The sequence below is a fragment of the Hemicordylus capensis genome, chromosome 1 (genome assembly GCF_027244095.1).
Source record: "Hemicordylus capensis ecotype Gifberg chromosome 1, rHemCap1.1.pri, whole genome shotgun sequence".
NCBI classification, from domain to species: domain Eukaryota; kingdom Metazoa; phylum Chordata; class Lepidosauria; order Squamata; family Cordylidae; genus Hemicordylus; species Hemicordylus capensis.
The window spans coordinates 76,375,253-76,387,369 of NC_069657.1; the positions used below are offsets into that span (position 1 = coordinate 76,375,253).

At 43.5% G+C, this 12,117-nt stretch overlaps 1 protein-coding gene across 21 annotated transcripts in view; it reads right to left on the minus strand.

Moving 5' to 3' along the window:
- The window catches only part of RGS6 (regulator of G protein signaling 6), a 390,873-nt gene that overhangs the window by 77,302 nt on the left and 301,454 nt on the right, over positions 1-12,117 (minus strand). For all 21 annotated transcript variants that reach the window (XR_008308931.1, XR_008308962.1, XR_008308953.1 and 18 more), the window contains 2 exons: positions 5,944-6,054; positions 2,299-2,424 (listed from right to left, as the gene is read on the minus strand). Coding sequence is in view for 17 of the 21 variants with exons in the window: in XM_053256820.1 (XP_053112795.1) it covers positions 2,299-2,424; positions 5,944-6,054 (237 nt within the window). In the remaining 4 variants the exon portion in view is untranslated. The remainder of the gene's footprint in view (positions 1-2,298; positions 2,425-5,943; positions 6,055-12,117) is intronic.

Consider the following 12,117-nt stretch of genomic DNA (forward strand, 5'->3'; position numbering starts at 1 on the left):
TATTTCAACAGGGAGTCACTTGTGCAGACCTAACTGTTTTCTTTCATCACCAATATAAATATCTACCCAAGGTGTAGGAGTCAAAGATCAAAAAGATGAATAAGTGGTGGAAAGGGAGAAAGGAAGGTGCTTGGTACAGCAATGCCTGTGAGAGGTCCTATCTACAAATACACTGCACTGCTCTTTGAAGAAAGAGATAGGCAAGAGACCAGTGTACATTTTCTCTTTATTCTTTCAGAGGATCAATGCAAGACCTAGCCAGCTCAGACAGCTGGGCTCCCTTATGACATATTAATGATGACAGTAAACAGGGAAATCAGTAGGGATGTGTTCTGTGCCAGGACAGAGGGACCCAATTCTATTATAGGAATACTATATGGTGAGTATATAGGAAACAGCCAGCTATATTGCTTTTTCGACTACATTTTGCCACTTTCACAATCCAACACAGAGATATGCATGCTTAAGCTGTAAGACTGTACTTTATTCAGAGTTGTAGCCCCTGTCTGTTCCAATACACCTATACAGTTCTCTTAAATAAGAATAGTTGCCAAATGAAAATTATACATTATTAAAATTACTAGTATTTTTAAGCCCGTTATAATAACGGGTGCTAGCCTTCCCCCCACCCCTTTGTGTGTGTGTGTGTGTGTTTGTTTGTGTGGTGTTTTTTTTTAATCTCTCTGTCTCTCTCTCTCTCTCTCTGTTTGTTTCTCACTTGCTCTTTGTCTTTGTTGTCCTCCGAGGTTTTTCCCCACCTCTCCCCTCTCGCTTGTCCCTGTGTCTCTGTGCGCTTTGGTGGCCCCGCTGCCTCTGCTTTCCTGCTGTCGCAGCCGCATCTTCCTCTAAGGAGACGGAGGCTGGGACCGGGGGCCGAGTGGAGGCCATAGGAATCAAGAAGAAAAAGCTTCCACCGCCGTTGCCGTGGAACTCCCACCCTTCCTCCCAACTTCCAAAGCCACCTTACCCCGGCCCGTGTCAGTTGGGCGAAGAAAAGTCCTTAATTGAAGAAGGAGAGAGGAGCTCGCAAGCAGAGCTCCTGTCTCTGCAAAGCCTCTTCCTGAACTGGCGCTTTGGGCGCGAAGGACGCCTATTGGGTCCTTCGCGTCCATAGTGTCAGTTCGGGCAGAGCCTTTGCTCAGAGAGGAGCTCTGTTTGCGAGCTCCTCTCTTCCTCTTCAGTTATGGAGTTTTCTCGCCCAACTGTCACGGGCCGGGGTAAGGTGGCTTTGGAAGTTGGGAGGAAGGGTGGGAGTTCCGCGGCAACGGTGGCGGTGGTTGTTTTTTTTTTTAAGTGCTTTCTACGGTCTCCGCTTGGCCCCCAGTCCCGGCCTCCGTCTCCCCGGCCGGTCTGCGTCTCCTCTTGCTGAGGCGGCGGCTCTGCCGCCGCCTCGGCCATTTCCCCCTGCCGTCTCTTCTCTGGCTTCATGGCGGCCGCTTGGCTGCGCCGCTGTTCATTTTGGAAATGCCGCCAACGGGTGTTTGGATCCCGCCGCCGCCTTTGTCTTGAAGCGGCTGCCAAAGCCACATCTGTCCTTGCTGCCTGCGGGTGATCTGGTCCCGCCGCCGCCTCTGTCTCCAAGCGGCTGCCAAAGCCGCATCTGCCCTCCCCGCGGCCGGACAGAGTCAAAAACATGGCCACCTTTTGTCTGTCTCCGTTCTGCCTCGGCCGTCCTGCGCATGCGCTCCGCGCTTGCGCAGAACAGGCCAGGGAGGCACGGACACACGCTTGGTGTCCGTCCACGGACGGACACCAAGCATTTTATTAGAGAGGATTTACTGAAAATGCATCATAGGAGCTTGTCAGAGTACAGTTCTTTGAATTATTTCAACTATTTTCCCTGACATTTTAACACACGTTACAGAAACCCGGTAAGCACAGTTGCCATCAAAGGGAAGATGCAAAAGATCATTAAAGATCATATGGTGAAGGTTACTGGTTGAGAGCCAACATGATGGGGATCAAGAGCAATCAGAATTCACAGGATTATTGCAATTACTGTATGAATCTTTCTGGAAAATCGAAAGGATTTTTTTTTTAAACTATTGGTTCCTATCAAAATCCCATCAATATATGTTTTTAACAAGCACAGCACTAAATTCAATATTAGGTCTACCTTTTAGGCACAGGCTAGTACAGGTATCATGCTAATTTACAACATCCTTCATAATAGGTCAAGTTCTCATATACCTCACTCTATCTTTACTCTTAATGTCAGTGAATTTTCCCTCTGAATGAAAGCTGCAGCTGTAGCCCCTGGAGACTTGAGAATAGTACATCTAGAGCTGATGTGTTTACCTGAGGTTTTCAGAACTGAATTCTGACTCCAAAAACCGAAGAAACTGGTCACGCCCCACTGGATCTTTCAACACCTCATCTATAGAGAAGCCCCATCTTTTGACACGGTGCTGACTAGGCTCTTTGCTAATAATAGTATAAAGGAGAAAGATAAGGATCAGTCTATGTTTCCTTGTCAAGTCTTCACAAATACATTTCTTCATGACAGCTTAATTCAAAAATTCCACCAACCCACTTGCATTGACTATTTAAATTAAACTGGGGAAACCTACTTATCCTTTTGATTTCATAGAGCAGAGAAATCTATATGTATGACAACAAATGATTTGTTATCAAACTGTCAAATATAAGCTAGGTGATGTTTGGAGGTACAAAGCTAAGATCAAAGAGAAATACTTGCTTAATATGTCAATAGATTCATCCCATAGTACAACACAGCAAAGTTATTTCCATAGGATTTGGACTGAGTATGCTTAAACTTCCTGCTAATAATTAGATTTTTTTTGTAAAAAATAAAATAAAATAAATCACACAATCATGAAAGCAGGGCTTAAAGGCAATGTACCCAGGAATTCCCAGTCATGATAACCCAGAGGAATTCTACAAGCCCAGCTCACTGACAGCAGAGTAACCCAGATCCTAAACCCTGCTCTTAACCCAGGTTTATGAGAAAGAGGAGCCACCCACCACATCATGCTGCTCGTGTGTCAGATTTTCTGGTTCACACAGCTTCCGGCAGCCACCTGTCATGTTTATGACAGAGTGATGTAGCTACAAGGGCTGCCATCTCTGAATGTGCCGCTCTACACAGCATAATCCTTGATCAGGGCGACTGACAGGGATGTGCAAACTGGCTCAACATCGAGCCAGTTCTACATTGAACTGATCTGGTAGAACCAACGCCCCCACCTTTCCCGGGCTGTCTCGGGACTGGTTTGGGAGTTCTAGAGTAATCATTATATACTAGCTTAACCCATGTAGAGCATCTGCGTGCTAGAACTTAATTGCTCCCCTCACCCCATGCCACAGCTCCCCTCACCTCAGAGATCTCTCCACCCTCATTTGAGCTGCACTCCTGCTCCTCCTCCATCCCATTGCTTCCATTGCCCTCACCCCTCTTGGTCATTCCTCCATCCCTTTACTCCATCCCCCTCACCCCTCTTGGTCGCAGCTGCAGCATTGTGACGCTTACTGACCAAGCTGCAGCCCTCTATCCCCAGAGACCTCCCCACCCTAACCCGAGCCCTGCTCCTCCCCACAGGAGCAGCAGCAGCGGTTGACCAGGCCCTTCCTTGCTGCCGCCACCGCCATGGTTGCTTGTTCCTCTGAGGCCACTGACAGGCTCAGGTCCATCTTTTGCCTGCCTCCCTCCCTCCACCAATGGCCTTGGTAGCCCCAAACAGCAGCAGTGGTTGACTGGGCCCTTCCTTGCTGCCGCTGCCATGACCGCTCATTTCCCTCAGGCCGCTGACAGGCTCGGGCCCGACCCTCACCCTCCCTTCTTTCTCTCTCCCCCTCCCTTTCTCTCTCCTCCACTCGCTCTTCCCCTCTCTTTCTGCCCTTCACTTCTTGTTTTCTCTCTTTCGCTTCCTGAGTTAACAGATCTTGTTCATCTTGTTTCCTCATCTAATTCACTGAACAGCAGCTTCCTTCTCCTAAAGGGGCTCTTTACTCCCTTATGACCCCTCTCTTCGCAGACCCTTGCCCACTATCCTTTTATATATATATAGATTCCTCTCCTATATTCTGACCAGTATTCTGACCAGTAACAGTTGCATTCCAACTGACCTTAACCATCACAGATTAATCCTCCCTATCTGCATATGGAATCTCCACTGCCCAGTCACCACAGTGCCACAGGCTCCTCCTCCCTATCTGCATATGGAATCCCCACTGCACAATTACCATTGTGCTTCTGCTCTCACAGGTTCCTCCTCATCTGCATATGGAATCCCCACTGCCCAATCACTAGGGTGCTTCTGCTCGCAAACTCTCATGAGAGTTACCACACACGGGATTAGCCACGGGTATGCCTTAGAGAATTATATATATAGATATTTTTAAAACCTCACCACTTCCAGTGGGGCTGCCATGGCCACAAGGGGGTCTCCAGCGGTTCCCGCTCCCCCCGCCAGCCTAACTCCAGTCTCTCCCAGGCCATTTCGGCCCCAGTCACACAAATGGCCAGGATGCATGTGTGGCTGTCTCCAAAATGGCCACTACCTCAGCAAGGGCCAGAACAGCCCCAAAATGGGCCAAAACAGCCTGGGAGAGACCAGGGAAGGGGGATGAGACTCTGCAGCCGCAGCAGCACCCCCTGGAGACAGTGAATGTTAATTTTTTTAAAAAAAAACCCTTTAGAACCCCCGAACTGGCTCAAATTTGAGCCGAGCTAGGGGATTTGTTCAAGGTGCCAAAACCAAACATGCCCAGTTCAGTTTGAATCTGGTTTGGACTTGAACCGAACAATCTGATTTTGTGCACACCCCTAGCGAATGATGATGTCTGGAGGTTTTCTCTTTTCCTGGCTGTGTGGAGCACACTGTGGAGGCTTCCTTAGCGTTTAGAGCCCCCACCCCCAGTTCCTGGCTGCAGCAATGGAAAACACAACTGTTGTGCTCATCTGATAGCAGGGCTTGCAGAGCTGTCTGGAGGCTATGCTTGTCTGTCTTACAGTAGGGTAAGGGCCTTTCCCAGCCCCAAACCAGCCCCTTCTGATTGTGTGAAAGAGCCCCGTTTGGTAAACTGACGCTTCAGTGTCAGTTTTGTGCATTTAAATATAAAATTGTGAATGATATGGATGCAGTTAGAAATTTTTAAAATAATTAATCACTTCCCCAATGAAATTCTTTAAGTGAAAGAATAAGAAATTAATGACATATTCATAAATTCATAACACTTGCACAATTGTATAATTTGTACATTCAATTTGGATAATTTATACTACTGTATATTATAACTCTTATATAAATGTTTTTAGAACAGGCATCTCAAACACAACCAATATCTTTATAGAATTTATATATAATATGATTTCTATTATTTAAATTTATGTTATATGACATTGCAACTACCAAGTCCCACATGTTTTTCTCCTTTAGTTGAAGTAATTCTAACACTAGCTATGCTTCATATATTGGCTGTATACCAAAATAAAAGAGAAGAATTATGGGACTTTCTAGTTGTAATCTCATATGAAATAAATGTACAGGTGAAACTTGGAAAATTAGAATATCGTGCAAAAGTCCATTAATTTCAGTAATGCAAATTAAAATGTGAAACTGATATATGAAACAGACGCATTACATGCAAAGCAAGAGAAAGATAATTCATATTACAAATTCTACAAACTTATCAAGTGTGTGTGTGTGTGTGTGTTTAAAAAGTCCTTGGGTGACATCCAGATTAATGTAGTGTTGATGCCATGGAGGAAGGGTGATTTTTGCTGCTCTCCCCTTTACTCTGAAGCTCACTGTGTTTCCTGAAAATATTTCCTTGAGCACCACGTGACCCTTATGAACATATTTCTGAGAGGCACAGTGGCCTTTGGAGGGAAGGGAAGATCAGCAAAAATTGCCTCCCTGCCTCAAAGCAACAACACTGCATTAGTCTGGATGACAGCCCCCTGAAATATTAATTTCTTACCTGATTTCTAAGTCCCAAAACACAGCGTCATCATTTATCCAGGGATTGGAAGGTTCAGCAGGGGTTATAAAAGGATCATAGTCAATGTACTGATCTGAGTAAGTAATTAAACTGTAACAGGAGACAAGAGAAAACACATATATGAGAAGAGCCATGCTTATAAATGCTTTAAAGATGCTCTCTCTATTTATTTATGCTTTAATTCCACAAAGTTGTGTATACATGAAGGTTGGACCGAAAGCTAGTTCCTGTGGGCTGCAAAATCAGCACCAATGTGTTTCCCTGTTGCCTGACGGGAAAACAAACAACACAACCTTGTATATCAAGGTTCACTGGATATGATCAAGGTGCATCTTTTTAATTTGTGTTTGTATAGAATCTTGCAAGCTGCAATATAATTTGATCTTTTAAAAACACTTGACTGATTTCAAAAGTTTCACAATGATATGCTGGCTAAGTATAACATCAGCTTGGTTATCTTGATGATATGAGCCATTGCAGGAAAATTAGGTAGATATCAACAGTGGTTTTTAGAAATACTCATATCTACCACTTGGACTGTGAGTATTTATCACAGTGAATGTCTGAAATTTGGCAGCTCTTGACATTACAATATTAAAACTGACATTTACAGATGAATTCTTTCAAGGTCCAAAAATTCAGAAATAACCAGTGAATGTTGACAGTCATCTAAGATAAATTTTCACCATTCACATGTGAAAGTCTATATTTTCCAAAATCCAGACATTCATTCTAACATAATCATGGAATATTTATCTACACGGCATCTGAAACTGTAGATGTTATACTGTGCACAAATCTGAGCTAACAAGGACAATCAATTCTTATAACATTGGCCAGTTGCTTAGTTTTAATTGTTCTTGACAAACTACGTCATTGTTTCTGTATTCTTTTAAAAAATCAGAAATGGTGCTGCTGGTGGCGAGAACATCTTTTCTCTTGAGACGGTCACAGGAAGGCTGCTGTTATATCACAAGGCATTAGAATCACACCGTTTCATAACCAATGCAGGTTCCACCAATAAAGCCTCAGGGTTCTTCGTCCCTCCCTGTCTTATCTCATTTCATTAATTACATTTCATGACCATTGTGGGTCAGGAGTTGGAGGGAAAAAACATTCCCTTTCAGAGATAAGCAGCAACTGAAGCAATTGGAGGGCAGGGGTGGGCAAAATAAGAAAAGGTTGGGGGAAAACACAGTTGGGTACCTACAGTCTGTGTAGGCACCACAAGTAGTTAAAAATAATGTCAGCTGCAGTTCAAACTGCTTACTTCAGAACCACTGCATGGATTCTGATGAGCCTATTTGATAGCAAGCGGCTATGTACTTCACTAGGCAAACTGAAAAGTTAGCATTGGTTTTGCAGTGAAATGAGGAGCAGGGCATGAAAAGAAGAAAAGCTCGGTCTGCCAAATATTTCAAGAATGTTCTGCAGCTGATTGGCACTTTGCTCATTGTTGGTGCAACTCTTAGTAGAGATCTATGCATGTACTAATCTGGAAAATCCACCATTACTCTCCCTGTGCAAATTTGAGAAGACTCCATGAATCCTTCATTTTATTTCCTACTGCCATGAAAAAGAAAAGCAATTAGCTCTGCTGCTCCATAGCTCTGCTGAACAGTTAAAAATCCCTTATGCACTAAACAGCAGGTCAGCTTACCTTTGTGTTTTCTCACCTTTTACAATTGATGCTATAAACTATAATCCAGATTGGCAGAATGGTTTCCAATATAAACTTTACTAGTGTGAACAAAGAAAGGGGAGCTTTCCATCACTGAGCTCAGCCAGGGATGGTAAAGGTAAAGTGTGCCGTTGAGTCGTTGTTGACTCCTGGCGACCACAGAGTCCTGTGGTTGTCTTTGGTAGAATACAGGAGCCCTGTGATTGTCTTTGGTAGAATACAGGTGAAACTCGGAAAATTAGAATATCGTGCAAAAGTCCATTAATTTCAGTAATGCAAATTAAAAGGTGAAACTGATATATGAGACAGACGCATTACATGCAAAGCGAGATGTCAAGCCTTAATTTGTTATAATTGTGATGATCATGGCGTACAGCTCATGAAAACCCCAAATCCACAATCTCAGAAAATTAGAATATTACATATAACCAAGAAGACAAGGATTGAAGAATAGAACAATATCGGACCTCTGAAAAGTATAAGCATGCATATGTATTCAGTACTTGGTTTGGGCCCCTTTTGCAGCAATTACTGCCTCAATGCGGTGTGGCATGGATGCTATCAGCCTGTGGCACTGATGAGGTATTATGGAAGACCAGGATGCTTCATTAGCGGCCTTCAGCAATTCTGCATTGTTTGGTCTCATGTCTCTCATCCTTCTCTTGGCAATGCCCCATAGATTCTCTATGGGGTCAGGTCAGGCGAGTTTGCTGGCCAATCAAGCACAGTACACTGTATACTTTTCAGAGGTCTGATATTCTATTCTTCAATCCTTGTCTTCTTGGTTCCATGTAATATTCTAATTTTCTGAGATTGTGGATTTGGGGTTTTCATGAGCTGTACGCCATAATCATCACAATTATAACAAATTAAGGCTTGACTTATCTCGCTTTGCATGTAATGCGTCTGTCTCATATATCAGTTTCAGCTTTTAATTTGCGTTACTGAAATTAATGGACTTTTGCACGATATTCTAATTTTCCGAGTTTCACCTGTACATGGCCATCTCCAGCATAATATGAGATGATGCCTATACCTTTAAATTGTTGGGATGTCTCTCTGGTAAGAGATACCCTTCTATTACAGCAGAGTGCACTGAGGCAAAACACAGCAGATTCTGCCCAGGCATGCGTATTTGCGGAGAGCAAAATAAACTTGGAGCCAGTTCATAGTTTCAAATCAATATAAGGAGTCTTTATTGGAGAACTCCATTCTAGATAGGAAAGTGGAGAGATAGAATCTCTAATCTAGCTAGCTAGCTGGATGCAGAGAGATGCTGTCTGCATCTCTGCACACATGGTACAGAGAGAGAGGTGAGTGTGTGTGATAGGGAGAAGAAGGAAGAAAGAGAGAGGCAGGAAGGAAGTCCCTGAGAGTAGCAATCTACATATCAAAGGGATAGTGTCAGAGCAGTAGAGAGAAAGGATGACCAATGTCTTGACCCCTCTAGCCCTCTGACTCATTAATCTGCCCCCCTCTGTCACTGAGGCATGAGGCAGTGCCGAGTCCTTCACTTCCAACATAAATGACATGGCTTTTTTCATTGGCAGTCAGGAATGGCTAGGTATGCGGTATGAATGGTGGCTGTCATTCAGAGTTGGGTAGCTTGGTGGTGGTGGGGTTTAAGCCGGCTGATGAGCTTAATTTTCTTCCATTGTACCATTTAGTTATTTGTTTGGATGTTTTGTTATTTTGATGGCTTTCTATTATTTGATATTGTATTTGTGTTTTTAAAAATATTATTGTATGAGTAAAGATAAATTTTTTTAAGGCAGGATATATATTTTAAGGCAGGACATATATTTTAAACACGTTGTTTTAGTAAGAATGAATCTGCCTACTTTCCTTTCACTGTTTCTACAACTGGACTAAATCTGGTTCAATTGAGGCCCACAAGTTAGATCTCTTACACCTCAAATGTTCACGCGTCTGCCATCCTGGATCGGGGTAGATGCTATCATTACAAACTACAACACTGAGGTGTCCTGTGTGTCAGTCACTACAACTGTACCAAATTTGGTTCAAATCAGTTAGACAGTCCTCAGGTTAGTGAACATGTGCCTCAAAACTTGTCCTGGTGTCTGGGTCATCTCGGAGAGACCACATTACTCCTCTGCTGATGGAGCTTCACTGGCTGCCAATAGGTTTCTGGGCAAAATACAAAGTGCTAGTTATAACTTATAAAACCCTAAATGGCTTAGGCCTGGGTATTTAAGAGAGCGTCTTCTTCACTATGAGCCACACCGTTCACTGAGGTCATCAGAGGAGGTCCGTCTCCAGCTACCACCAACTCGTCTGGTGGCTACACAGAGACGGGCCTTCTCAGTCACTGCCCTGAGATTGTGGAACGCACTCCCTGCTGAGATACGATCCTCCCAATCTCTGGCAATTTTTAAAAAACACCTGAAAACCCATCTTTTCACCCAAGCTTTCCCAGCTTTTTAAAATTGTCTGTTTTTAATTTTATGGCTGTTTTTAAATTGTTGAATTGTTTTAACTTTTATATGTGTTTTAATTGTTTTTATGTTAACCGCCCAGAGACGAAAGTTTTGGCGGTATAGAAATTCAATAATATATAAATAAAAATACAAAATAAAAGTTCACATGTCCACCTTCTTGGATTGGGGTGAATATCATCACAAACTACACCACTGGGGCATCCCTATGTGTCCATACAGCTGTAGCAAATTTGGTTCAAATAGGTTAGGTTGCACCTCAAAGGTTTAAGCATCCGCCATCTTGGATTGGGGTGGATGACATCATCACAAACTATGCCATTGAGGTGTCCATATGTGTCCCTACAACTGTACCCGATTTGGTCCAGGCGTTGTGAAGTTGATGGGTGGGACAGACACACGGAACGTTGGGTGATCTCAATCCTACTGAAAAGTAGACTAAAAATGAATAAAATAAAAAAACAGATGTACAGAGGCATTGGGCAAGGCTGCAGAAATACAGTTTCTGAGTCTGCTGCCTGGAGTTTTCAACAGACCTGCTAAAATAACAGGACCTGGATAGTTTGTGGAGTGGTAGGGTTCCCAGTTCTCTATTTCCTTACTGAGGTGGTTTGCTCATTTCCCAGCAGCTGGTTGGCCATGTTTATTTATTTTGCTGTTTTATTGGTGGGTTTATTCTCTATTGGTGCTGCTCCTCCAACCAGGTAAAAATAGTCAAAACAAAATAAAACATCAAAATGAAAAACCAAAATAATCAATACAACCTCAAATGTGAAATTGCCAACCTCCTTGCTAAAATATATAACTTATCCCTGCAATCAGGCTCTGTACCAGAGGACTGGAGAATAGCAAATGTAACACCGATTTTCAAAAAGGGGTCCGGGGCGATCCGGGAAATTACAGGCCGGTTAGCCTAACGTCCATTCCAGGCAAATTGATGGAAAGCATCCTCAAGGATAACATTGTAAAGCACATAGAAGAACTGGCCCTGCTGGGAGTAAGCCAGCATGGCTTCCACAAAGGTAAATCTTGCCTCAACAACCTTTTGGAGTTCTTTGAGAGTGTCAACAAGTGTGTGGATCAAGGTGATTCAGTTGACATAGTATACCTGGACTTCCAAAAAGCTTTTGACAAAGTTCCTCATCAAATACTCCTGAAGAAACTTAGTGGTCATGGGATAAGGGGACAAGTACATGTGTGGATTGCTAACTGGTTGAAAGTCAGGAAACAAAGGGTAGGTATAAATGGAGAGTTTCCACAATGGAAGGAAGTAAGAAGTGGGGTCCCCCAGGGATCTGTACTGGGACCGGTGCTTTTTAATTTATTCATAAATGATCTAGAAGCAGGGGTAAGCAGTGAAGTGGCTGAATTTGCAGATGATACCAAGCTCTTCTTGGTAGTGAAATCCAAAACGGATTGTGAGGAGCTCCAAAAGGATCTCTCCAGACTGGCAAATGCGGTTCAATGTTGGCAAGTGCAAGGTGATGCACATTGGGACGAAGAACCCCAACTTCAAGTATATGCTGATGGGATCTGAGCTGTTGGTGACTGACCAGGAGAGGGATCTTGGGGTCGTGGTGGACAGCTCATTGAAAGTGTCGACTAAATGTGCGGCAGCTGTGAAAAAGGCCAATTCCATGCTAGGGATCATAAGGACGGGGGCTGAAAATAAAACGGCTAATATTCTAATGCCCTTATACAAAACTATGGTGCGGCCACACTTGGAGTACTGCGTACAGTTCTGGTCACCACATCTAAAAAAGGACATCATAGAACTGGAAAAGGTACAGAAGAGGGCAACCAAGATGATCAAGGGCCTAGAGCACCTTTCTTATGAGGCAAGACTACAACACCTGGGGCTTTTTAGTTTAGAAAAAAGACAACTGTGCGCAGACATGACAGAGGTCTATAAAATCATGCATGGTGTGGAGGAGGTGGAGAGAGAGAAATTCTTTTCCCTCTCAAATAACACTAGAAGCAGGGGTCATCCCATGAAATTGATTGCCAGGAGGTCTA